The sequence below is a fragment of the Argopecten irradians genome, unplaced genomic scaffold, assembly GCF_041381155.1.
Source record: "Argopecten irradians isolate NY unplaced genomic scaffold, Ai_NY scaffold_0236, whole genome shotgun sequence".
In the NCBI taxonomy this organism is placed as follows: domain Eukaryota; kingdom Metazoa; phylum Mollusca; class Bivalvia; order Pectinida; family Pectinidae; genus Argopecten; species Argopecten irradians.
In genome coordinates, this window is record NW_027187703.1 from 30,239 (window position 1) to 55,977 (window position 25,739).

The window sequence follows — 25,739 nt, forward strand, 5'->3', positions numbered from 1 at the left end:
GGAACTTCCTCCGTCTGTCTGGTTAGTACTTCACCTGTGCCTTTCGAAGTAATCCCGCATCGACAGTAAATTAAATGATAAAAAATTAAGATCAACTTTACTTCAATCTTAACTCAACAGACTGACAATGATAATCTTAAAAAGGAAACACCAGTAGCCATGCCGGACTCCAACAAAATGAATGACTGTTCATTCACTTACTTGGTGCCTCTATAAACATATTTGCATCAGTTTACTTTGAATTCGTAAATTCTGTTTGTACAAATTAATTAATTTGGTTTACAGTAATCATACCTTCATCAAGAACTGACCAAGAGTTACCTACCAAACATCATTCATTGGTATGAGATCAGCCAGGTTACTTTCTCCTTCCTCACCAGTCTCCTTGTCATCTTCGTCCTCCTCGTCATCCCCAGAATGTGTGATAAGTCCTCTAGTTGGAGCCGGTGGCTTCTTTCATTTTACCTGTAAAGTAACAAAGGAGTAGACTAACTAGAACTGTCACCAGAGTTAACAACTAATACTCCCTGTTGCACAAAATTAATAATAACTCCATTAATAGAGGAAATTGCAGAACCCAATATAGTTTTCTTATATCCCCTTTATATCAGGGTTTTATGTACCAAATTTAATCAAAATCTGTCAAGTAGTTTAGGAGGAGTTTGCCGAACAAAGTTCCAGTATACCCCATTAACTTCATTGCGGGTGGTATAATAAAAGGAGTCACAAAGCTACAATAGTTATTCTGACTTAATTTTGTTAATCGCCTACACTTTTGACTGTTACCTTAAAGTGCACTATACTTTGACCTTAACCTTACCATGCCCTACACTTTGACCTTTACCTTGCAGTTCCCTACACTTTGACCTTTACTTTGCAGTTCCCTACACTTTGACCTTTACTTTGCAGTTCCCTACACTTTGACAGTTACGTTACTGACCCCTATACTTTGACCTTAACCTTACCGTGCCCTACACTTTGACCTTAACCTTACAGTGCCCTACACTTTGACCTTTACTTTGCAGTTCCCTACACTTTGGTTTTTCTCCGGGTACTCTGGCTTTCCTCCACCAACAAACCTGGCACGTCCTTAAATGACCCTGGCTGTTAATAGGACGTTAAACTAATCAAAACTTTTACCATTACCTTACTGTCCCCTACACTATACTTCGACCTTAACCTTACTGTCCCCTACACTATGCTTTGACCTTAACCTTACCGTGCCCTACACTTTGACCTTAACCTTACCGTGCCCTACACTTTGACCTTAACCTTACAGTGCCCTACACTTTGACCTTAACCTTACCATGCCCTACACTTTGACCTTTAACTTACTGTCCCCTACACTTTGACCTTTAACTTACTGTCCCCTACACTTTGACCTTTACCTTGCAGTGCCCTACACTTTGACCTTTACCTTGCAGTGCCCTACACTTTGACCGTTACCTTACTGTCCCATACACTTTGACCTTTACCTTACTGTCCCTTACACTTTGACCTTTACCTTACTGTCCCTTACACTTTGACCTTTATCTCACAGTGCCCTAAACTTTGACTTATACCTTAAAGTGCCCTACACTTTGACCTTTACCTTGCAGTTCCCTACACTTTGACCATTACCTTACTGTCCCCTACACTATACTTTGACCTAAACCTTACCGTGCCCTACACTTTGACCTTAACCTTACAGTTCCCTACACTTTGACTGTTACGTTACTGTCCCCTACACTTTGACCTTTACCTTACAGTCTCCTTCACTTTGACCTTTACCTTGCAGTTCCCTACACTTTGACCATTACCTTACTGTCCCCTACACTTTGACCTTTACCTTACAGTCTCCTTCACTTTGACCTTTACCTTAGAGTCCCCTACTTTTTGACTTTACCTTACAGTCTCCTACACTTTGACCTTTACCTTACAGTCTCCTTCACTTTGACCTTAACCTTACAGTCCCCTACATTTTGGCCTTAACCTTAAAGTGCACTATACTTTGACCTTTACCTTACTGTCCCCTACACTTCGACACCTTACAATCTCCTTCACTTTGACCTTTACCTTAGAGTCCCCTACTCTTTGACCTTTATCTTACGGTCTCCTACACTTTGTCCTTTACCTTACTGTCTCCTAGACAACTGATGAGAGCTGGACCGATGACATTGATGTGATGTTTACAGTGTGGTTCCATATTTTTGGCCGAAGTTAAACAAATGGCTATTGTCATGTTCACCTGCAAACAAAGAAATATACACTTCAATGTGATTTTTGCTGGGAATAAAATTGTATTTTCTTTCCACAAAACACATTTTCTAGCCATTTAAATGTTCAAAATTCACAAAATTTAATTTTATAAAGTGTATCTAACAGAAACACATTATCAGGCTTAATTTACTTACAACAACTAGAACTGTCGCCAGAGTGGACGACTAATACCCCCTGCTACACAAATTTAGCAATAACTCCATTAACAGGGGACATTGCAGAACCCTATATAGTTTTCTCAACTCCCCTTTATGTCAGGATTCTGGGTATCAAAGGACTATGTATGGTTTGGGCCCTTTTTGGCCCCCAAATCCATCAAATTTTCAAACCTGTTCATTTGTTGTATTCTAAATATTTAGTATATCCCTAATTCATCTATGATGACTGTTTTCTAATTTTGCAGATGAATTTACCATGGTAACCATTAAGTATGCAAATGTGGAAATTTTGACAATTTTTGCGATTTTTTATAGGTTGTTGTTTTAGAAACCATAGGGCGCATCCTTGAACAAACTTTATACTTCTCCTAAAGTATAGGAAGTGCAGACATATTCTCAGTCAATATTAAGTTTGTTCGAGGATGTTCGATAGTTTCATAGACAAAAACAGTCTATACAATTAAGTTAGGGATATACTAAATATGAAAACTACAACAATTTAGATACCAAATAACAGAAGATACTGGTGTCCTTCTTCATCCACACCCCGCATGAAGATCGTTCTGCTGCCTTAGCATAGCACTGCACTGCTGTCCTTCTGGTCCTGCCCAACAACCCTAAAGCAGATAGCAACGATTTAATAATGATTTGCATAATCATTACTTGCTCCATTAGCAGTAATAGGCACCAATCGTAGCTCTAAAGACGACACTATTATCTGTCTAAAAGTCTTTTGAGCTACAATATTGCAGCTACATCCGGCTAGGTCCTGGACGGTACATCTTCACCTTTCCTCAATCCTGTTAAGTAACATTTCATGATTATAATCAGATTCACAATGTAGCCTACAGTAGGTCTACTCCGATGTGAAAAAAATCATAGTTAAGATTAGTAACGTTATTAAAGGGAAAACAAGTATACTTGTATTTCAAGAATCGTTTGAGACATTCCCCATTCAAGGGCAGCCATATCTGTTTTACATTCAGACCCGCTCACTGACCCCTATATAAAACGTGTGAATTGACACACGTGCGCTCATGATCAGTCTATACATGTACATATACACCTAGCAGTTGTCCACTGTGTACCGCCGGTGACAGCCTTATATCCCTACGGCCCAATAGTCTGAAGGCCCGTCAGTCCGAAGGCCCATTAGTCCTAAGGCCCGTTAGTCCGAAGGCCCAATAGTCCGAAGGCCCGATAGTCTGAAAACAGATAATATAATTGGGATTTATATGCGAACAGTACTTGAAATGAAACAAACGTTTATTACAGTTTTTGATGCAAAAGATTTGTTGTAAACTTGCTAAGGTATACTTACATGTATGTGACTATATATAGAATTGATACGAAAAATGATATGAAACAACGAAATGTAGCGCATTTTCAAAATGAGCATAATCTTGAAATACATAAACGTATCTGATATTAAAGAGTAAAATTTTTTATATGTACAATGCAATCCTGTTTAATATTTCCCCCAAAAAATATCATTATGCGGACCATTTCCATCATTATGGGTAGAATAAACAATTCAAAGAATGGGGAAGCAAAAATAAGTCGTTAAATACATGTATATATTGTACAATATAACGACGTTTACAGGTATAATAAAAGTCATTTTTCGGTTAGATTTGATTATATACATCATTTATTCATGAAGCAATGTTAATCCTAATGCAATACAGTGTACAAAAGGCTAACAATCGGAGTTTGCATGTTTGTAAGATAATCCATAGAATGTATGCTTGTGAGATATCCTATAAAATGTAAGATGTTATTTCAATTTTAATTTTTTTTTCAATTTTTTTTTTTTATTTTTTTTTTTTTATTTTGATGTAATTTTGACCTGGCATTGCTCCATGAAAAAATGACAACTTGCTGTCCATGGAAATTGTCAGATCAGCAGCGCCGAAAAATGTTTTCGTCAAAATACGTTAATTATAACAACTCTATAACTTGCAATATTTACTAATTTTCGGACTAACGGGCCTTCGGACTATTGGGCCTTCGGACCATTGAGCCTTCGGACTAACGGACCTTCGGACTATTGGGCCGTAGGGATATAAGGGTGTCACCGTACCGCCTACTAATACGTAAACAAAGTCATTATCTATAATTCTGTATAGGGCTTGTTTTAGCAAAAAAACATGTCAACTCCTCTAAGCTTTGATTTAGATGTTTGTCAAAATCAAAATTTCACACGTTGTCAAGTGAATAGAAATCCAAATAATAACCCGTCCACATATGCACTCAACTGGCCATGTGTACGTGACTACTTGTCCCGAACGAGCGACAACTTAGCTACCAATTACACACACGTGTCAATGTACGCGTAAAACCTATAAATAGTGTATATTGAAGTGTTATATTTAAGCATTGAAGTCACTATTTTTTAATTTCATCGGGGTATGAAAGAAATTGTGTTTGCAAACTGTGTGAATCCGCGTAGCAGATTCTCACAAATGTTTGCAAACAAAATTTATTGAGAAAGTTTTATGGTGCCGGGCCCCGATAACGTTTGTGCAGTACTATTGTTTCTATTGGTGATGGAATGACGTCAAAAGATGATATCCTGTGCTAACGTCAGACTCAGACTGCTTACAAAACATTACCGCCGAGAAGCGTCCATTTCCTTCGTCTTTTCAACAAATGAATATTTTTTCTATCCATACCAATCCATTTTACCATGCATGCATCTCATATCATCTCAATACAGTAGCTTTGCATAATATGAGAAAATGGCGACGGCGAGGAGAGAAATTTCAAACTGCGGAAAAGAAGCTACTGTATTGAGATAATATGAGGTGCATGCGTGGTAAAATGGATTGGTATGAGTAGAAAAAATATTCATTTGTTGAAAAGACCAAAGTAAGGGACGCTTCTCGGCGGTAATGTTTACAAAACTGTCTGAATCGGAGATGACCTGACCCGATACCAAACGGTGTCGGCTTATTCCAGGTTTTCGAGGACTACTGCGCTCTGGCATGAGAAGGATAAGTCACATTGGGTTTTGGGGAAGTCCAAGGCAGGGGCTTTTGTGTTTGTGCACTGACCGTGACGTTGGGCGACGACTGATTTTCCTTTGATATCCGCCGGCGCAGCCTTTGATGTAGCTTGCGGGTGCGAGGGTTACCGTCTTACTTTCTGAAGCGGGGCCGTCATTTCATGAGCTGTCGATCTTTTTTAACGAAAATTTAAGACATATCCTCTAAATATTCCGTCTTTAAAGCAAGTAATATACGTCATGAAATTTAATAAACTTTACAATGGTGTTTCGTTTGATTCGATAAGACAAGTATTTGTTTAGAAAAACGGTTTTTATTCCCGGTTCATAGGCGTCTCGCGTGGTGTTTAGTAATGGAAAGAGACAGTCACGAATCCTTCTCACTTATAAATCCTTGATCTCACTTATAAATCCTTGCAGGTACATTTGTACTTGTCCCTTAACTGTACAGTACATCGCAGGGATTTCGAAATACTGTTTCATACGCTTACCTCTGTTCAACGACTTAACGCTTGGCTAGCTGTTGATACAGCATGGCTTCTGGCATAACGTAAGACGTTATGATGCTATCCTCAGTCTAGGCATACTACGAAGCGTAGGCAATATGGCGGCGATCGATGTTATTCAAAACCGGAAGCGGGTACTGTAGTTTTTTGATTGGTCCACCAATGAGATACAGTCTCTCAAATACTCATTTAAATACTTTTTACAAATATGGTCATCCGTGGTTTGGGACCATCGTACCTCTGATCAGATTTCGTAAACAAATTTACGATCTCGATTTATTGTATTGTCCGAAATCGATTGAATATCTTGTTTGGTTAATTATATCCGTTGGGAACCGACTTATCCTGCATTAATTTTTTTTCTATTATTATTTATAACACAGGTTGATCTCGAATCATCTAGATCTGTAGATTTGAGTCTACAAGAGCAACGATCGCGAGCTCGAAGTCTATGCGTGGGAGGGTGAGAGGGAGAGGACGTCGTTGAAGAGGTCGAGGAGACAGAGGATCAGGACAAGGGCGAGGGAGGGGGCAAGGTAGAAGTGCCCCAGTTGTTCCTGATCAGCCAGAACAATCAGACAGGGAACGAGTGAACCAAATGAGAGAGAGGAGAGGAGACGTCAAACTCGAGTATGTATGAATATACATGTAACGTTACGTAGGAGCAGTTTCAGTTTGATCATAAATTAGTTTATATGAACATTTTGCTATTATTTATTATTCATGTTTGGCATACTATAAAATACGATCAGCACTCGAAACGCGCAACTAAACCACCTCCTGCGCTGCAAGATTACCAATTTTGGGATATAGCTGTGTAACCCATACAGATACTACAGAAATGCAATAATTTATTTGGAAATATTATCTATAGCTTGGTTAGATGAGATACTATTATAATTATTGTATCATTGTTTCAAATTTTTCTTGATTTCATTGTTTCAGGACCTGATATAATATTATAATCCTTGAAATAATAAAGTATATTCTGTAGATCATATTTCATCTGATATCTTCGATATTCCTTGCAGTGTATCACTGTATGTTTTTATATTCATATGTGGTGTACATTAATGTATATTATATGTAATATGATGTAACACATTTACTTTCAGGAATTAGAGACTCTGGTACTTGACCCACAGGTCTTGGCGTTAGGACACAGGTACCACAGAGATATGCTAGGAAGGACGAGGGAAAGGGTGGACAATTACAATAAATCTATGCGCCATTCAGCTTATAGAAACTTCACTTTGTGGCGCCATGGAAGACTAGGCCAGGGAAAAAGAAAAGTGATACCAAGTTGTGTGATAAGGAAAATCAGGAATAAATTTCCTTCCTCGACAAATACATACACAGGTTTCCAGCCAGGACGTTTTGTGTACTAGTTAGTTTTATTTGATTTAATTTTTACTTGACTATGTGAATCAGGTCATAGAAACAAATATATGTAGTAGGCCGGACATCTTCCCCACAAACATTTTTCTATGAACTTGATAAGGCAAGAAAGAGAGATTTTTGTGTTATTTGGTGTAAGTTATACATTTTCAGGTGTAAGGATATATATGACAACATTTCATGTGTTCATATTTTATGAACTTCAGTCACATCTAACTTTCCTTTTTACTTTGTGTTGGTTGTATATTTTTGTGCATTGCGTGGTTGCAAGTTATATATAGAGTGTTTAACTTCAACCTCTTCTAAAGAAACAAATATTAGACAGAATCACAAAGGTCTCAAAGATAGTTTTACATATCATGATATCTAACTATACTTATGTGAAAGGTAACATTTTTATTTTAGAGAGCAAAGCAAGTAGCTATATAGATTAGAATGAATGTGTCAAAATGTTTGTAATGTAGAGTACATTGGGCAAAAAATAAAATAATAAACTCATATAAGAAAAAGTGAATTCATATAAAGTGTTATTTTTCATTATCTCACATGTCCACATGGAATGGCTGGTGGTTTGTAGTCTACTCAGCCTGTCGTGTTCAAATTGTTTCTTATACCGTATTTCACCGCAAATAAACCCCCTCCGGCAAATAAGACTCCCACCTATTTCGACACATTTTCAGACTGTTACAACACTGACAAGACATTGAAAAATCCAAGATGGCCACCTCATAGATCAATGTTATCAGGCGGGCTGTCCGCAAAGAAGACCCCCCACCACTTTTGACCTTTATTACCTATCTGTGTGGGGCGTCTTATTTGCGGTGAAATATGGTAATGGTTTATAAAAAGCGTAAAAAATACTTGGTCCATACCATACTTATAGAACGACTTCTGAGTGTGTTCAAATTTTGTTTTCTATAACCAGCAGCCTTAGTGACTTGATAATGAAATGGAAGAGGAGGGTGAAAATGTTATAGTTCTGTGTGAAGGATCCATGATCTCTTTCCCTTCTCACACGATGCCTCCAACTTCCATCTTTACCCATAAAATAAATACTGAACATAATGTGAAGACTATCTTGGTATCATATCGTCATTATTGGTAATTCCTGGTAGATCTAGGGAAGTTTTATGTACTATAAACGGCACAACGACGACCAAAACAAACATAATGGATTTAGGTCAACAATATTTCCAGTCAAAAAGATAAAGATATAAATTTCTGACATTCTATTTTTAATTGTTAATCATGTCTTATTTAGAAAAGAAGTTTCAAAATTACTAAAAACACTGTAAGAAGAAATCAAGAAACATCATTTGTACAATGATATACTGTTTTATTACTTGACAAATGTCTTGGCAGAGTGTATCAATTCTACATTCCATAAAAGCAATAAACTAATTTTTAGCACCAACGAAATATACCTTCAATACATGCTAAAGAGATGCATCTTATCAGGGACCATCTTTTCACATATATGAAATAAATGGTAAAACATCAATATATCACATGATAAACATGATCTTCCTACCAACAATCACTGAACCATAAAACCAAGTAAGTACAGGGTAGGTAACAAAATCATAGAAAGGGTCAATCCTCATACGGCAAAACAGAACGCTCATCAAATAACAAATATATATTTTGAGTCATTATCTTATGCTATGTATGTGAAAGCAGCAAGGACTTTGACACCACCATCCATCTGGTTTAACAGTGGTTTGTTTTGCAAGCACAAGTCAGAATACAGCAGTATGGGGTCATTCGGTTATTGATAACATCATGATAAGTGTGGTGACATGGATAAACAATAGTTTTGAGTCACAGTTAAAATTTCAACCAATCAAAAGACCGAACAGTCATAATACACAAGTAAAATGCCAAAATATTTATCCAACACCAAGCACATTTGAACAAGGGCCCGGGAGTGGAATGACATGACATAATTGGTTGAAATCACAATTACAAAGTCATTGGTCTTGGAATCGAGAATGCTTCCTTTCTACTAAGACCTTTGTAGATTCTGGGGAGACAGCAGCTATTGTCTTCCTAATGCGTCTTGGATCATCCTCCTCCAAAGGAAACCTCTTGGGTAAGGGACCTTGGTGTTCCTTCAGGGCACGAACAACTTCAGAAAGAAGGCCTGGAATGTAGTTATAGTTCTTTCTCTCTTTTACTGCAACCGCAGTCCAGTTCTTACTTCTCTTGGAGTATTTCCGCACATATCTAAAACAAGAAATATGTTTATCAAACACATTACAAACTTTATATCTGAAGATCTTGTAACAACTGACATGTAATTATTGAGCTTATAATATTCTTTTTCATCTGACTTTATCAATTTATATAAGTTGGAATGGTACCTCTTTCTCAACGTCATTACATCTGACTTAGCTAATTGAGATTGCATACCTGGTTTCCCCCTCTTTGGTAGCAACAGTTTGTCTGTTCTTGTGGTGCTGGTAATCCAGGACAGCAAGCTGGTTCCTAGCTCTGTACATTGGGAATCTAAAAAACAGATGCTCACAATAAATTCAAAATCTATATTGTATTATGTACGTTCTACATTCATCCTAAAATAAGTAGAGTTCTAAAATCTTACTTTGTTAGGTACACAGATCTTTGAAAAAATTAAAACCTATAATGTACATGTACATCTGCATACCACAACACAAATCAAAAGGCTAATATGTTTTAAAAGAATATTTTGAAAGAAATTGGATAATATAAAGACTGACACAGACAATGAATGTGCATCTGATACTCCAATAACAAAATAAATCCGATGAAAACACATATTGAATCAATATATCTAACGAAATAATACTTACACATAAGTAAATCTTTTGGCAGCATACATCAGAATTTGCTCATGGAAGCTCTCTAATTCGCCTGTGTGCCTGAAAAAATATGAGGGAAACATATTATTGCCATAATGATTTGAAATGTACTGCCCTAAATTCTACCCTCACCAATAAGTTGATGTGAAATTAATGCATCATGTGAAGATTTGCATTACAATTGCAACCATGATTCTACTAAATCTTACAAGCTAGTCATGTGTAGAGACTGATTGAATACAAGATGGACAAAATTATTAACTTGTGATAGGTATTACAATGTGAACTACTCGGCCTTACCTAAAGTTCACAAAGAACTTCATTTTGTGGAGAAGTCTGGTGTCTAAGACCAATTTTCCAAGGGCAGAGTGGGCATCAGAGCCTGGCTCTAACCATTTGTCTTGATGCTCCTCCTGGTTTATTAGGTCATGTTCACTGGCAGCTGGTCCTGCCCCATCTCCACTCATCCATTCATGTACATTGGTAGTATGGTGCAATATCCCTTTCCATCTAGCCTAAATAATAACACAGGAGGTGAAATGTTATGGTAAGTTTAAATGTTTAAAGACAAAGGACAGATATTAGGCAATACTGCATTCATTTATCATGGGCATTGTCATAAATTTGACCAATGCTGATAATACTAACCCAATACAACACTGGACTTATAATACTTATAATCAACTGTCTTGGCTTCTTTGTAATTGACAAAGGGGTCACTAAAAATTCATCCATTGTTACATCTTGCACTTTGAATGTAGTTAGGTTATGTATTTGAACATTGTATAACCATTCCTAGTGTGCAACAGGCTAAAACAAGAAGAAGAAATCGCATGAAACAGATGATAGACATGCACTTGCTTTCTTGTTTTCATTTCAGAACACCTTTACCACATGAAAAGAATGTTAAACCTTTTTTTATCTCTATATACTTACTATAAGAGCAATCTCGCTGCCTTCAGCTTTTCGACTGCAGTACCGGAAATGGTTGATTATGTCTGAAGCCCATGGTCTTAGCATTTTATTTCTGCTTTCTGATGCAACCTGTGAAGACAAAGAGAAACCTAAATATGAAATTTCTTAGATAGCACATTTAGAAACAGTAATAACAAACAGTTAATATTGCTTTCCCTAGTAAGGATGCAGATAGTGCATTTTGGAAACAATAAGTCTTCAAGATGGCCGACAGGCAGCCATCTTGGATTTTGATCATCTCAATGACTAATAATGCAATTATTTGTAATGTATTTCATGTACAGATGTAAACACAAAACTATTCATGGCTGCAAATATTTCAAACTTACTGCATTTATTTTCTTTCCGATGTTTTTTGCACCATGCCAAGTGTCATAACTATGACAGATTTGAGGATATCTTTCACCTGAAACCATAATGAATCATGTAATTATTTTGCACAATCAGTATGAGATAATAGAGTATTTCTGTATGATTGTTATATTGATATGATGAACTCATACTTTATCTGTACTGGATTATAAATATCAATAGGAAGTTCATGGTTTATTGTTGATTTATGTTTTACAAACAGCCATGTGATAAATATGTTTAGTAACATGGTGAAGAATTAAAGGAGTCAACAGAGATTAACCTTCAACCGATGATCAGTAATTTACTACTACTCTGATCAATTATAAATACGAATAAAGTTCACTTAATAAATTAAATGGGTTATGAAAGAACAAAACACATACGCAGTAAAGCTGTGATCTGGGGATGTGCATCTGTTCAAACCTCTTTCACATCTATATCATTTTCCAGAAGGTACTGCAAAGCCCTTATGAAACCCTCTTTCTCCATTGCAGTAGAGTTTAGCTGTGTCATTCTTTTGTCTATGATGACACTGCTGATTATGTCCTTGGTTTCATATTCCATAAAAGAATATGTGCAGTACATAGCCGAATGACCAGGACTATCATTATGACCATCCCCTACAAACATAAAACATAATATAGAAAAAGAGAAACATCTATCATCAAGTTATAGATAGAAAAACGGATGAACACACGTCTGCCCCATTTAATATACACAAAAAAAAAAAAAGAAACGGAGAACTTGAATATGATCTGCTTGGTTTTGTTTTGGAAGTCTCAACTTTAAACTTAAAATTTCAAAGTAACATGTCGCAACAGGTATGAATGTTTTTACTAGCTTTCATAACATAATATAATAGAATACAGTGTATATATTATGTAGCTTTCACAGAATACCTTTTGGTGGTTTCCTCTAAGAATCTTGCATTCAAAACAAATCATATATTTCATATGTTTCTGTTATAAGAAATAATTACCTGCAATGATGATTTCCTTTCCTCTGTGTCTTTGTAAAATCGCCATCATCATCTGTTGGTAACTGCTATTGATGACTGGGGCAGTAAATAACCTTTGAATTCGATGATGGGTTGTGGATGAAATCATGCCTAGGTTCAGGAATTTGGCCATAAGAGAAATTTTCTGGAAGTTGTTGCCACTAATAAGAATGACTGCTGACATCAGCAAATTCCCCGAAAACATTCTTTTAATTTTTGGCTGGGAGTTCCATGTGTACACCGTGTGTCCTCCAGTGCATATCTAATGAAAACAAATCATGCTTGTATGAAATATAGCATTCTCATAAATGAATACATAAACAACAAACAATAGCAGTCTAAAAGAGAAAAGAAAGGAGATTTAAAAGCTGATTTCACTTATTTCACTTACATAATGAAAATTGGGTAGCTCGTTCATAATACATTTTTTGTACTACTAGCTATAGGTATTTTTTTCTGTGGAGTCGTCCAATTATTGTATTTAGAATTCTGACATTAGCCTGGCTTGAAAGAAGGTATAAGTCAGTTATTATTTAGTAGCATTTATCACTAGTCCAACAGTTTGGTTTAAATTTTATCAGTTTAATGTCCTTTTACAGCCAAGGTCATGTAAGAACGTACCAGGTTTGTTGGTGGAAGAAAGCCATAGTACCCGGAAACTAGAGTCCTAGGGGAACCTGTATATGAAATTTGAGAAAGATCCCTTCAGTATTTTCTGAGAAATAGCGGTAACAAGAATTGTTAACGGACGGACGGACGGACGGACGACGGACCACGAACGAAAGGCGATTTGAATAGCCCACCATCTGATGATGGTGGGCTAAAAAACAACCAACTAGCCGTCTGTACCTGGCAACTGCCCCAAATGGGATTTGAACCTGCATCCCAGAGCTGGAGTCTGTGTGGTAAAATGTCGAGACATCTAACCACTCAGCCACCGTCAGCCCCTCTAGTCCAATATTAGAACCATATGCCCTAAAGTCATTCTTGCCATACATACAAGTTGAAATGAAAACAGTCGTCGGTAGAAACTTACCCAAACAAGTTGAACAGCACTTCTAACATATCTAAAGCTAATGGAAATTTTCCCGTCACAGTTTTTTTTCTGGCAAACACTTGGAATCCGTAGATGGGCAAGTTTTTTCAGTGAGGATTCAAAGCAAATGGACTTTTTCTCCTGAACTACATCCACCTCATCACCAGAAAGGTCTTCAATGTCTTCCTCCTCCTCCTCTTCTTCCTCCTCTCCCTCCTCCTCATTAGGAATATCAAAGTCAAGGAGATCATCTGCCATTACCTGAGTTTCCAAATGGCTATATAATTCATCACCATCACTGCAATACATGTATAAAGATTTTGGTAAAATTAGTGGTCTGAAAGTGGAATGTTCATATTTGTTTCTGCAAAAATACATATTTCTGTATATCAGTATCAATATTCAAATTAACTCTAATTTTTATTGAAATTAAAACTGTTTTCATAAAAAAATTCTTTCTGCTAGAGATCCTTTATTGGCAAAAGCTATAAAGTTTATTATTCTTACCATAAAGACATTTCAAACTCTAAATCATCATCACAATCATCATTGATGTCACTTTCAGCAGGGCTGTATGTATCGTCCTTTTTCAATGCCTCATCATCTTCGGAGAATGAAAACCTGGTAAATAAAATATAATTGATATTTCTCAATACATTTTTTTATCATAATGAAGATTATGCATTACTTTTTTTTTTTTTTTTTTTTTTTTGTAATTGTTTAAAATCAATTTTGCAACAATGCCCTTAGCACAATACTGGAAGGTATTCTTTGTCATAATTTTGCATCTTCATTTTATATAAGCATTATTTTCTTTCAGGATGTTTCTTTAGCTAGATACTGGTGTATCGCCTTCATAACTCACATCTATTATTAGGATTTGTCACACTGACTAAAGTCAGTGCTCTATTGATTATGAATTGATTGTCAACAGATCCCTAGCATCTCTATAAACCATAGATTTGATTGGTCACTGCTTTACAGTTGTTTAGGTTAGACTAACACAATTGTTAACAATGATGATTATCCGTAAAATGTTATACTGGTGATCATGAACAGTCTACATCTCCATGTCAACAGAATGATGCCATAATGGCTAATGTTTTGGATGTAAGTTATATCAGTACAGATTCATTTCTGTCTGGTATAATAATATATACATATTTATTATTGTGACAAAGAAATGTCACTACAGGTAGATACCTTATAAAAGATGACTCTGCTTTTGCTGCCTTCTCTTCATAGCGTGTTAACAAGCTCTTATGTGTTGGCTCTTCACTGTCAGTTGACAATTCCTCAACCCCAGATATCTCACAAGAAGATTTGACACTCCCTCTAAAAAATAGCACCACTTATCAATAAAAAAAACGTTGGCATCAAGATAATAAACAAAGAAATGTAATCCTAGTTGATAACACATGTATATCATAATTTAGTTGTAATTATCATAAAATTAATTACGTAGCATAAAATATTTCTGGAAAATAATCATCAATATAACAACATCCAGAATAATTTCAAGTAATAATTTCGTATAATTCTATAAAACATGTACATTGTACTTACTCAATATCAGATATATCTGGAACTACCAGCTTTGATCCAGGTACTACTGGAGTTGAAAATACAGCTCCAGGGCCGACAGGTGTGGATGATGCAGCTTCTAAGACTGGGTTTTGGATGCGGGCTGTTTGTTTATTGCTATACCTATAACAAAAATATTTACTAAAAAGTTACTGAAATTACATAATCAGTATTTCCTTACATTTACATGTATCAGCTAACATGTAAATCAAGTATAACAGGCTACAGCATTCCATAATTAATTAAAACAATAATTATTTTTACTACATTATAATAATCGCTAAGCGGATTCACACGCTTTGCAAAAAAATCTTTCATTCCCCCGACGAAATAAAAATTAGTGACTTCAATGCTAATTGAATAATAGAAGATCTAGAGTATAATCAAAGTACTGAAAGTACTAAATGGCTCGGTCTTGATGATAGGAGAAATATATTTTTAAGGTCAATACTACTGTAGTTTTGTACAATAAGAAATATATTTGGCCGGTGTTCCTTCCAGTTTGGACTTTTGAGGATTCCTTGGACACCAAGGTGTAAAATAAGAGACACATACTAAAATCTTGGAAACCTATTCTAATATTTCCTATGATGTTATATGTCAAATGATTTTATAACACATTCAGCATTTTCCTTGTTAATTTGATGTTAATGAAAATATCCATTCTTAATGACTATTGTCATCAAGTTCCTGGGACCACAGTATCAGTTAACAAGTATCGTTTGCAGCAGAGAAAGACAAGAGGCGTACTTTTCTATGACAAAATGTCTTAAATATAGAATATGTCTGTCCTCTAGAAGACTTATCAATATCACCACCACGTGATTTTTGAATAAATTGGTCAATTGGTCTACTTTTAACAAGTTTTGTAACTATTCTTTTGTAAAACAGCAAGTTGATTGATATACATTGTATCCGAACTTCAATTCAAACCGGATAACTTGTTAGCTCACCATAGACCATGAAATTGTTTGTACACTTTCTTAACTTCAGGATTGTTTTACAAAATTACAACTGAATTTTTCTACAACATTTTTTTTATTTTCAAATCCCCATACCTCTGATGAGTATACTAAAACTGTCATTACAAGTGAATCAAATATTTTCAGTTTAAGATGAACAGGAAGAGATACATTCCTTTATTTCTTATAAATAGCAAACACCGATTTAATTGTTTGTTCAGCAGGTTTTTTCCCTTTCTTTAAAAACGCTACCATTAACATTATGTTCTGTACCTAGATATGTAAACAATTCTTATAAATCTAATTCTGTATTCCATAACATCAACTGGTGTTGTGGTACCGATTTACGTCTTGAGAATATCACAATTTTTATCTTTCTGATATTAAGTTCTAATTTCCATGTTATGCAATATTGTTAAAATTCAGGTAACATTTGTTGTAGACCATCAAATATTTCTGATATCATAACAGTGTTATTGGCAAATAATATGATAAAAAGTTTGGGATACATTTCAATATCATATACCGTAAAAACTTGTATAATTTGCGCAGGTACTTTTTAGGGCTGAAAATGCTGAAAAAATCTACTATCAGTATATTTTGCGCATCAAAAAATGGGGAAATACAATGTCCAGGGAGTCCCAAAACCGATGTATGAAGGTGACAATTTCAATGCAAAATATTCCCCATAAATGCTTGACAACTTGCACAAAAAGTGTTGTATTTAGAAGAAATAACATATGAAAACCGCATTGTGTTTGTTTTCTTTTATTGGCCACCGTAACCTGAAACTGAAATATCTAGCAGATATGTCCAAAACATCGGCTGTCTGGTCCGCCGTACTCCGTGCACATGTCGATGTTTTGAGATATTACACATGAATAGTAATCAGGAATATTTGAAAAGAGTAGAATATATTTACATTGGCACAATAAGTAATTAGTGTGTTTGAGATCATTAACAATCAACAGTAATCAGCTAGCGGATACGTAGTTTAGCTTGCAACAATCACAGTGTGCATAATTTGTCGAGATTTGTAAGACAAAATATTCTTTTCCACCAGGTAAGATTCTAAGTCATAAAGGTAGATTGAAAATAAGGAAGGGAGATAAAATAACCAGATAAATATTTGTAGCGGGATCAGACTGGGTTGACTATCGGTGATCAGGTAGCTCAGTCGGAAGAGCTATATTTTCTTCTCTCCTGTTACAGAATTGGCACCCAACTAAATAACCAACGGTTGTGGTGTTTGAAAGGGTCTCGTATGTATTCAAAAAAGGAGGGAGGAGTGTAGCGGGACTGGACTGGGTCGATTATCGATGACAAGGTAGAGCACGGTAGAGCACTTAGCTAGTGTTCGGAGAGTCCCGGGATTGAATCCCGGTCTTGCCGCTACATTTTCTCCTCTCCTGTTACATATGGTACCATACTGTGCATGTAGATATTCAAGGTAAATCAACAATGTTCGCTGATCTTGCAGAATTGCCTTACAGTGTTATAATGAATGCAGTTAATGTATGTCTCATTGGTGTGATTGATTTAAAGGCAGTTCATGTGGTGACCGAAAAAAAAGTAAAATTAATACATTGATAGCCAAATCGGGGAAAACATAAGACGACCTGTGTTATACAAATTAATGTTTAATTGATTTTCATTAAATTGTCTCGAAGGTGATGATTAGTGTGTTATGAACGATAAGCTTCAAATGTTTTTGACAAAAAATATACCAGCTAATGTCATATTGTGTTTTAAATTTAAATTATCTTTTATTTATTCTTTTCATTTCAAGCATGTACATGTCATAGAATATAAACAAATGTCAGGTATATGCTTAAATCATATTACAGTTAAATTCACAATAAGGAATTTGAAGATGATGATAGGAATTTTTTCGGATTGATAATTATTAAAATATTAAGCTTCCACAGTGGAAAATTACTTCTTTTTGTTCACACAATTCTTCTCCTAGACTGTTTCCAGTTGAAATGAAACATGCATGCTGACATTCTGTAAAACATAAGGAAACAATAAATGTGTTAACAGAGTAATTACTGAAAAGGCTAATATCATATAATTAAACATTTTAATCATAAATACCAATACCAGCATAGAGGAAATATTATTGAAGTTTAATTCCCGCTGCTCTTCAGTCCTCCTGTTTTACATGTAAGAGTTTTGTCCTTCATAAATTGTTTGTAATATAGCAGTTGTTATATAATGTGCACAAAGAAGTATAAATATACACACGTATGCATGGGTACAGTGGTAAATTAATAAGTTATACAGAAAATGATGGTGCTGATCATGAAAAGCGTAAAGTCTATTTTGTTGAGTGAAAAGTTAAAAAAACTACCCATGTCAAAGTGGAAGGCAGTTCTTAAGCAGTTTTTAAGCCTTCACAGTTTACTGTATAAGCAGTTCTTTTAGCAGTTCTTTAGCCTTTATAATGCAACTGGCTGGGACTGTTAACTCTTAGCAATCCATTGGAAAAATTGGCAGTCCCTTAACCTTCACAGCTAGTCCACTAGCAGTCGGTTAGCAGTTCCTTAGCAGTTTTTAGGCAGTTATTAGGCAGTTCTTAGGCAGTCCGTTTTAAAATGAACTGCCTAAAATGTCCATATATGGCGCATGTGACTGCTTACTTTAGGCAGTTCTTAGGCAGTCTATTTCAAATTGAACTGCCTAAAATGTCCAAATATGGCACAAGCGACTGCTTAATGTACGAATCAAAACTGCCTAATATCTATAAATTAGGGCTGTCACGGGTTCTAAATTTTGTCCCCGGGTACCCGAATTTTAGTACCCGACCCGTACCCGGGTACTCGACACAGATCTACTGCTTTTGTAACAAATTGGATTACGTTGTGTTTGTTGTTTGGAAAGATTGGTTGATGGACGGAGATTCGATGAAATCATATGTGGGTTCAGTAAAGATAGCTTCAGTCGTTAAGTGTCTACTTCATTTCTATTTGACATTCATAACTGCTAATGAGCTGCCGTAAAGTGTCAGTCTAGCCAGCGTGTCTGTAGCTATACCAGTCCCAGAGGAATGTTTTTGCACATGCGCAACAGGAAGTACTACATTCGGACGGTCTCTTGTGTTATCCGATATGACTATAGTGTGACCTATTTAAGTGCACATGTCCGTCAAGTAGATTGTTCTCGCATCAAAAAACGGTCATGAGAATTTAAATGTATTGAAAAGATAAGGTTTCATCCTTGGTGAATGAAAACAAAAACAAATGAGTTGGATTTTGTAATACTTTTAATATAGGTTCTGGACTTGTTTACGTACATCCAGACGAATTGTCCTATTTTGACGGGTACCCGGGTACACATTTTTTGACCCGGTTACATCCCCAACCCGACCCGTAACCGGGTACTCGGGTACTCGTAACAGCCCTACTATAAATAGCTCACAAAACTGCTAAAAACAATCCAAATATGGAGCATGCGACTGCTTATATTTATGAATCACAATTGCTTAATACTTATAAAAATGAAAATACTATAATGTGGAAAATATACATGACAAGTTATATATAATTACACTAACTCTAAGATAAAGTTTGCGGTTTTTAAAAAATAACTTGCCTTGCATTATGCATTTACCGGTATTCATTTTTCAGAAATGTAGAAAATAAAAGATTGAATTAACCAATCCAAGATATATACACATAAATCATAATTTTTATTTTGTGTCATACAAATTACTTTAAAAAGAAAATGCATCAATTATATTATACTGGGGGTGTATAAGAGTAAAATGGAAAATGCATTTGAACTTTATCAATAAAAAACAAGAGATCCCAGAGGGATCTTGGCGCCCACCAAAGAATGATCTATGTCTGACAACAGAAAGAGGGATCTTTTCCCTGCTTTTCAAACTTTTACTACATACTATATATGAAACTTGAGAAAGATATGTAACAGTAACAAACTTCAATTATCAAAATTCAAGATGGCTACCTGTTGATCATCTTGCTGACCGATCTGTCCCAAAATGCAATATGCACAACTAGGGTCATAGGGGAACCTACATATGAAATTTGAGAAAGATTCCTTCAGTACTTTCTGGGAAATAGTGTTAACAAACTTTAACTATCAAAATCCAAGATGGCCGCCGGTCGGCTATCTTGTTGACCGATCACTCCCCAAAATGCAATATACACAACTAGGGTTCAAGGGGAACATGCATATGAAATTTGAGAGAGATCCCTTCAGTACTTTCTGAGAAATAGCGGTAACAAACTTTAACTATCAAAATCCAAGATGGCCGTCAGTCAGTCAGCCATCTTGTTGACTGATTGGTCCCAAAATCCAATATGCACAACTAGGGCCCTAGGAGAACCAACATATGAAATTTGAGAAAGATCCCTTCAAAACTTTCTGAGAAATAGCGGTAACAAACTTTAACTATCAAAATCCAAGATGGCCGCCTGTCCGCCATCTTGTTGACCGATCGGTCCCAAAACGCAATATGCACAACTAGGGTCCGAGGGGAACCTACATATGAAATGTGAGAAAGATCCCTTCAGTACTTTCTGAGAAATAGCGGTAACAAACTTTAACTATCAAAATCCAAGATGGCCGCCTGTCGGCCATCTTGTTCGCCGATCGGTCCCAAAATGCAATATGCACAACTAGGGTCCTAGGGGAACCTACATATGAAATTTGAGAAAGATCCCTTCTGTACTTTCTGAGAAATAGCGGTAACAAACTTTAACTATCAAAATCCAAGATGGCCGCCTGTCGGCCATCTTGTTGACCGATCGGTCCCAAAATGCAATATGCACAACTAGGGCCATAGGGGAACCTACATATGAAATTTGAAAAAGATCCCTTTAGTACTTTCTGAGAAATAGCGGTAACAAGAATTGTTAACGGACGGACGGACGGACGGAACGACGGACCACGGACGAAAGGCGATTTGAATAGCCCACCATCTGATGATGGTGGGCTAAAAATATCACTTCGAGTTATATGAACATTCCATATATGATTTATGTCATTCGGCCAAAAATTTACTTCGTATTACCTAGTTTAATGAATATGCTGTATGTATATGATCAGAACGTCAAGCTCCTGTGGTGAAAATAACTAAAATGTTTTAAAAGTATGGTTTAGTGGTAATCTCTGAACGTACTTTAGTATATGGATATAATCTGATATTTATACATGTGCTTATAAAATTATCGATAATTATGGATGTGGTAAATATTCATACCTTATTAACTGCAGTTAGTTTTAAGATTACGCCATCCCTGGACATTTACAAAATGTTCACCGTCTGTCACGTACTATTTTATCAGTAGACCAAATTTGTCCAAAATTTTGTTAGAGTTGTCTTTCTTCCATTGTAGTTCCGGATGAACGCCATGTGCCATAACACAACCGTGATAAATGCATTTCCATTTCGCCATGAAATGTATTTGCTCCGAGACAAATTTGATTCAAATTACAAAATGCATTAAGGTATCAATTTTGATGTTCGAGGTGAAATATTGATTTCATTTTTTTTCCATTGCGGGATAACTGTCACTAATAGGGAGTAAACGACTGGGGGGAACCAGCTTCGAAGCGAAGCATTTTTGGGACGAAACGTCTTCATTCATTGTAAACACCATTTTGGGAACGAAAAGTCTAGATACTTTGTAAATAATTCAGGTGAAAATTTTCAAACAGAAGATCTTTTGGATAGTGTATATAGTAAGGATATAAAAGCCGTAATATACTATTCCTATTTCAACGTTACAGATACGCTTATATCAGTAACTTTCATATTCAAAATTTGCTATTTAAAATTCCCGGTAAAATCAAAGTTGTTGAATACACTGCCGCTAGGAGCGCTAGTATCTGCGAGCAATTTCTAAGCCAATCATATTGAGGAAATTGACTGTAAGAGAATTTTGCAACCAGGATCACAATGGCGAGGTGATCCTCGCCAAAAACAATAACAACTAATAGAAATACCTAACGTCACGGGCGGCTGAGAGACAAGTTTCATAATGATATAAATAATATATGTTACACATATTGCTGCCACAGATATTGTGTTTACAGCAAACGGAAATTAAACATGCGTGATTATTTATAAATTAGTGTTAGTATAATTACATTTCATTACCCCTTATGAGGCCCCTTAATTAGCGATCGTAAACTGTTCAGACCTATTTTATCGAGTTCGTCTGCGTAAAAATGAGTCAAATCGAAGTCTGAAGGATCGTTTTACACATGTCATATGATCTAAAACACTTCATGTTATTGAAACACACTCGCTAGCATAGTACATAAAACATATATGTAGTTAATCTGACACGGCATGTCCACTGACATATGTTGAAATCTAAACTTACCACGAGTCCAACAGAGTCTTGGCAAGCTCTGCATCAGATGCGGCTTCGATCTCTACTTTTGCAGCATTCCACCTCTCAAGTTCAATCCCTAAAGATATCCTTCGATGCTGCCGACTCCATTCCAATTTCCTCCTCTTTGTTGCCGATTCAGACACAGTTTTTTTTCTCACACGCTTTCGATCATCCATGTTTTGTTTACGCTTAGTATGCAGCAATGCGCATGCGCGAAACTTCGACAACCTAAACGTCATTTACATCGTATTTCGTCCATCAGTCGTTTTATATTAAACAAGGATTTCCATCAATTTTGTATTCAAGACACGTTTGTTCAATTTCATATGCATTAAGAAATTAAATTGAGGTACTTTTAATATGATTTTTCGTCTTTTCTCCTATTTGTCTGGTTTTACAAAAAATATTTATTTGCTTGAGCGAAACCTACCTTTAATGTGTACATGATTAAGGGGCGAATTTAATGGTTATTTAACAGGAAATTTAATGGGAAATTTTAAAGGTCATTTTAATGGTGAATGCATCCAGTAGTGTTTGTTCTGCAACAATTCCACACTTAGGGTTATTTAAACATGCATATTAACTCAATTAAAAACCGCACCTTATTAACTGAGATCACAAGTGGACAGTTATTAAATTTTAAACCTGGCACATCCTTAAATGACCCTGGCTGTTAATAGAATGGTATCCCAATCAAACCAAATGGTTACAAACATTCAAACTTTGAAAGAAACTTCAGAAAACAAATCCATCAAAAGCATTGCTAATACTTCTTGCAGGTTGTTTCCTATGTAGAAAGTCTTTGTTTTGTTGGCGGCCTAAGGCGAGCCAGCTATTATTGTGTTAACATATCCCTACTGTACAATACTGTCAAGGGTACATTTACTGGCAGAGTCTGGTACTCTGTATCATCATTGTTTTCTAAAATCCCCCAGAAGCTCAGAGTAAAAAACAAGAGATCCCAGAGGGATCTTGGCGCCCACCAAAGAATGATCTATGTCTGACAACAGAAAGAGGGATCTTTTCCCCGCTTTTCAAACTTTTACTACATATTATATATGAAACTTGAGAAAGATCTTTTCAGTACTTTCTGAGATATGTAGCAGTAACCAACTTCAATTATCAAAATCCAAGATGGCAACCTGTCGATCATCTTGCTGACCGATCAGTCAGAAAATGCACTAGACCCCTTCGGGAACCTGCACATGAAATTTAAGAAAGATCCCTTCAGTACTTTCTGAGAAATAGCGGTAACAAACTTTAACTATCAAAATCCAAGATGGCCGCCGTTCAGCCATCTTGTTGACCGATCGGTCCCAAAATGCAATATGCACAACTAGGGTCCTAGGGGAACTTACATATGAAATTTGAGAAAGATCCCTTCAGTACTTTCTGAGAAATAGCGGTAACAAACTTTAACTATCAAAATCCAAGATGGCCGCCGGTTGGCCATCTTGTTGACCGATCGCTCCCAAAATGCAATATGCACAACTAGGGCCCTAGGGGAACCTACATATGGAATTTGAGAAAGATTCCTTCCGTACTTTCTGGGAAATAGCGGTAACAAACTTTAACTATCAAAATCCAAGATGGCCGCTGGTCGGCCATCTTGTAGACCGATTGGTCCCAAAATGCAATATGCACAACTAGGGCCCTAGGGGAACCTACATGTGAAATTTGAGAAAGATCCCTTCAGTACTTTCTGGGAAATAGCGGTAACAAACTTTAACTATCAAAATCCAAGATGGCCGCCAGTCGGCCATCTTGTTGACTGATTGGTCCCAAAATGCAATATTCACAACTAGGGCCCTAGGGGAACCTACATATGAAATTTGAGAAAGATTCCTTCCGTACTTTCTGGGAAATAGCGGTAACAAACTTTAACTATCAAAATCCAAGATGGCCGACGGTCGGCCATCTTGTTGACCGATCCGTCCCAAAATGCAATATGCACAACTATGGCCCTGGGGGAACCTACATATGAAATTTGAGAAAGATTCCTTCAATACTTTTTGAGAAATAGCGGTAACAAACTTTAACAATCAAAATCCAAGATGGCCACCTGGCGGCCATCTTGTTGACCGATCCGTCCCAAAATGTAATATGCACAACTAGGGTCCTAGGGGAACTTACATGTGAAATTTGAGAAAGATCCCTTCAGTACTTTCTGGGAAATAGCGGTAACAAACTTTAACTATCAAAATCCAAGATGGCCGCCAGTCGGCCATCTTGTCGACCGATCCGTCCCAAAATGCAATATGCACAACTATGGCCCTGGGGGAACCTACATATGAAATTTGAGAAAGATTCCTTCAATACTTTTTGAGAAATAGCGGTAACAAACTTTAACAATCAAAATCCAAGATGGCCACCTGGCGGCCATCTTGTTGACCGATCCGTCCCAAAATGTAATATGCACAACTAGGGTCCTAGGGGAACTTACATGTGAAATTTGAGAAAGATCCCTTCAGTACTTTCTGGGAAATAGCGGTAACAAACTTTAACTATCAAAATCCAAGATGGCCGCCAGTCGGCCATCTTGTTGACTGATTGGTCCCAAAATGCAATATTCACAACTAGGGCCCTAGGGGAACCTACATATGAAATTTGAGAAAGATTCCTTCCGTACTTTCTGGGAAATAGCGGTAACAAACTTTAACTATCAAAATCCAAGATGGCCGCTGGTTGGCCATCTTGTAGACCGATTGGTCCCAAAATGCAATATGCACAACTAGGGCCCTAGGGGAACCTACATGTGAAATTTGAGAAAGATCCCTTCAGTACTTTCTGGGAAATAGAGGTAACAAACTTTAACTATCAAAATCCAAGATGGCCGACGGTCGGCCATCTTGTCGACCGATCCGTCCCAAAATGCAATATGCACAACTATGGCCCTGGGGGAACCTACATATGAAATTTGAGAAAGATTCCTTCAATACTTTTTGAGAAATAGCGGTAACAAACTTTAACAATCAAAATCCAAGATGGCCACCTGGCGGCCATCTTGTTGACCGATCCGTCCCAAAATGTAATATGCACAACTAGGGCCATAGGGGAACCTACATATGAAATTTGAAAAAGATCCCTTCGGTACTTTCTGAGAAATAGCGGTAACAAGAATTGTTAACGGACGGACGGATGGACGGAAGGACGGACGGACGGACAGACCACGGACCACGGACGAAAGGCGATTTGAATAGCCCACCATCTGATGATGGTGGGCTAAAAACTCTTAACTTATGTACCTGGGGCACTCCAGCTTTTCTCGTAACCGTTTTTACTCCAGCTTTTCTTG

At 36.6% G+C, this 25,739-nt stretch overlaps 1 protein-coding gene across 1 annotated transcript in view; it reads right to left on the reverse strand.

The window, feature by feature from the left end:
• The window catches only part of LOC138312180 (uncharacterized), a 31,135-nt gene extending 6,879 nt beyond the window's left edge, over nt 1-24,256 (reverse strand). The window contains 16 exon segments of the mRNA XM_069253184.1: nt 326-465; nt 2,114-2,227; nt 2,925-3,034; nt 5,916-9,554; nt 9,741-9,836; nt 10,160-10,228; nt 10,469-10,683; nt 11,105-11,212; nt 11,473-11,549; nt 11,881-12,117; nt 12,477-12,756; nt 13,531-13,828; nt 14,038-14,151; nt 14,734-14,865; nt 15,097-15,237; nt 22,433-24,256. Of these exon segments, the coding sequence (XP_069109285.1) occupies nt 9,299-9,554; nt 9,741-9,836; nt 10,160-10,228; nt 10,469-10,683; nt 11,105-11,212; nt 11,473-11,549; nt 11,881-12,117; nt 12,477-12,756; nt 13,531-13,828; nt 14,038-14,151; nt 14,734-14,865; nt 15,097-15,237; nt 22,433-22,683 (2,274 nt within the window). The 5' untranslated portion in view covers nt 22,684-24,256 and the 3' untranslated portion in view covers nt 326-465; nt 2,114-2,227; nt 2,925-3,034; nt 5,916-9,298.
• Nucleotides 24,257-25,739: the final 1,483 nt, after the last annotated feature.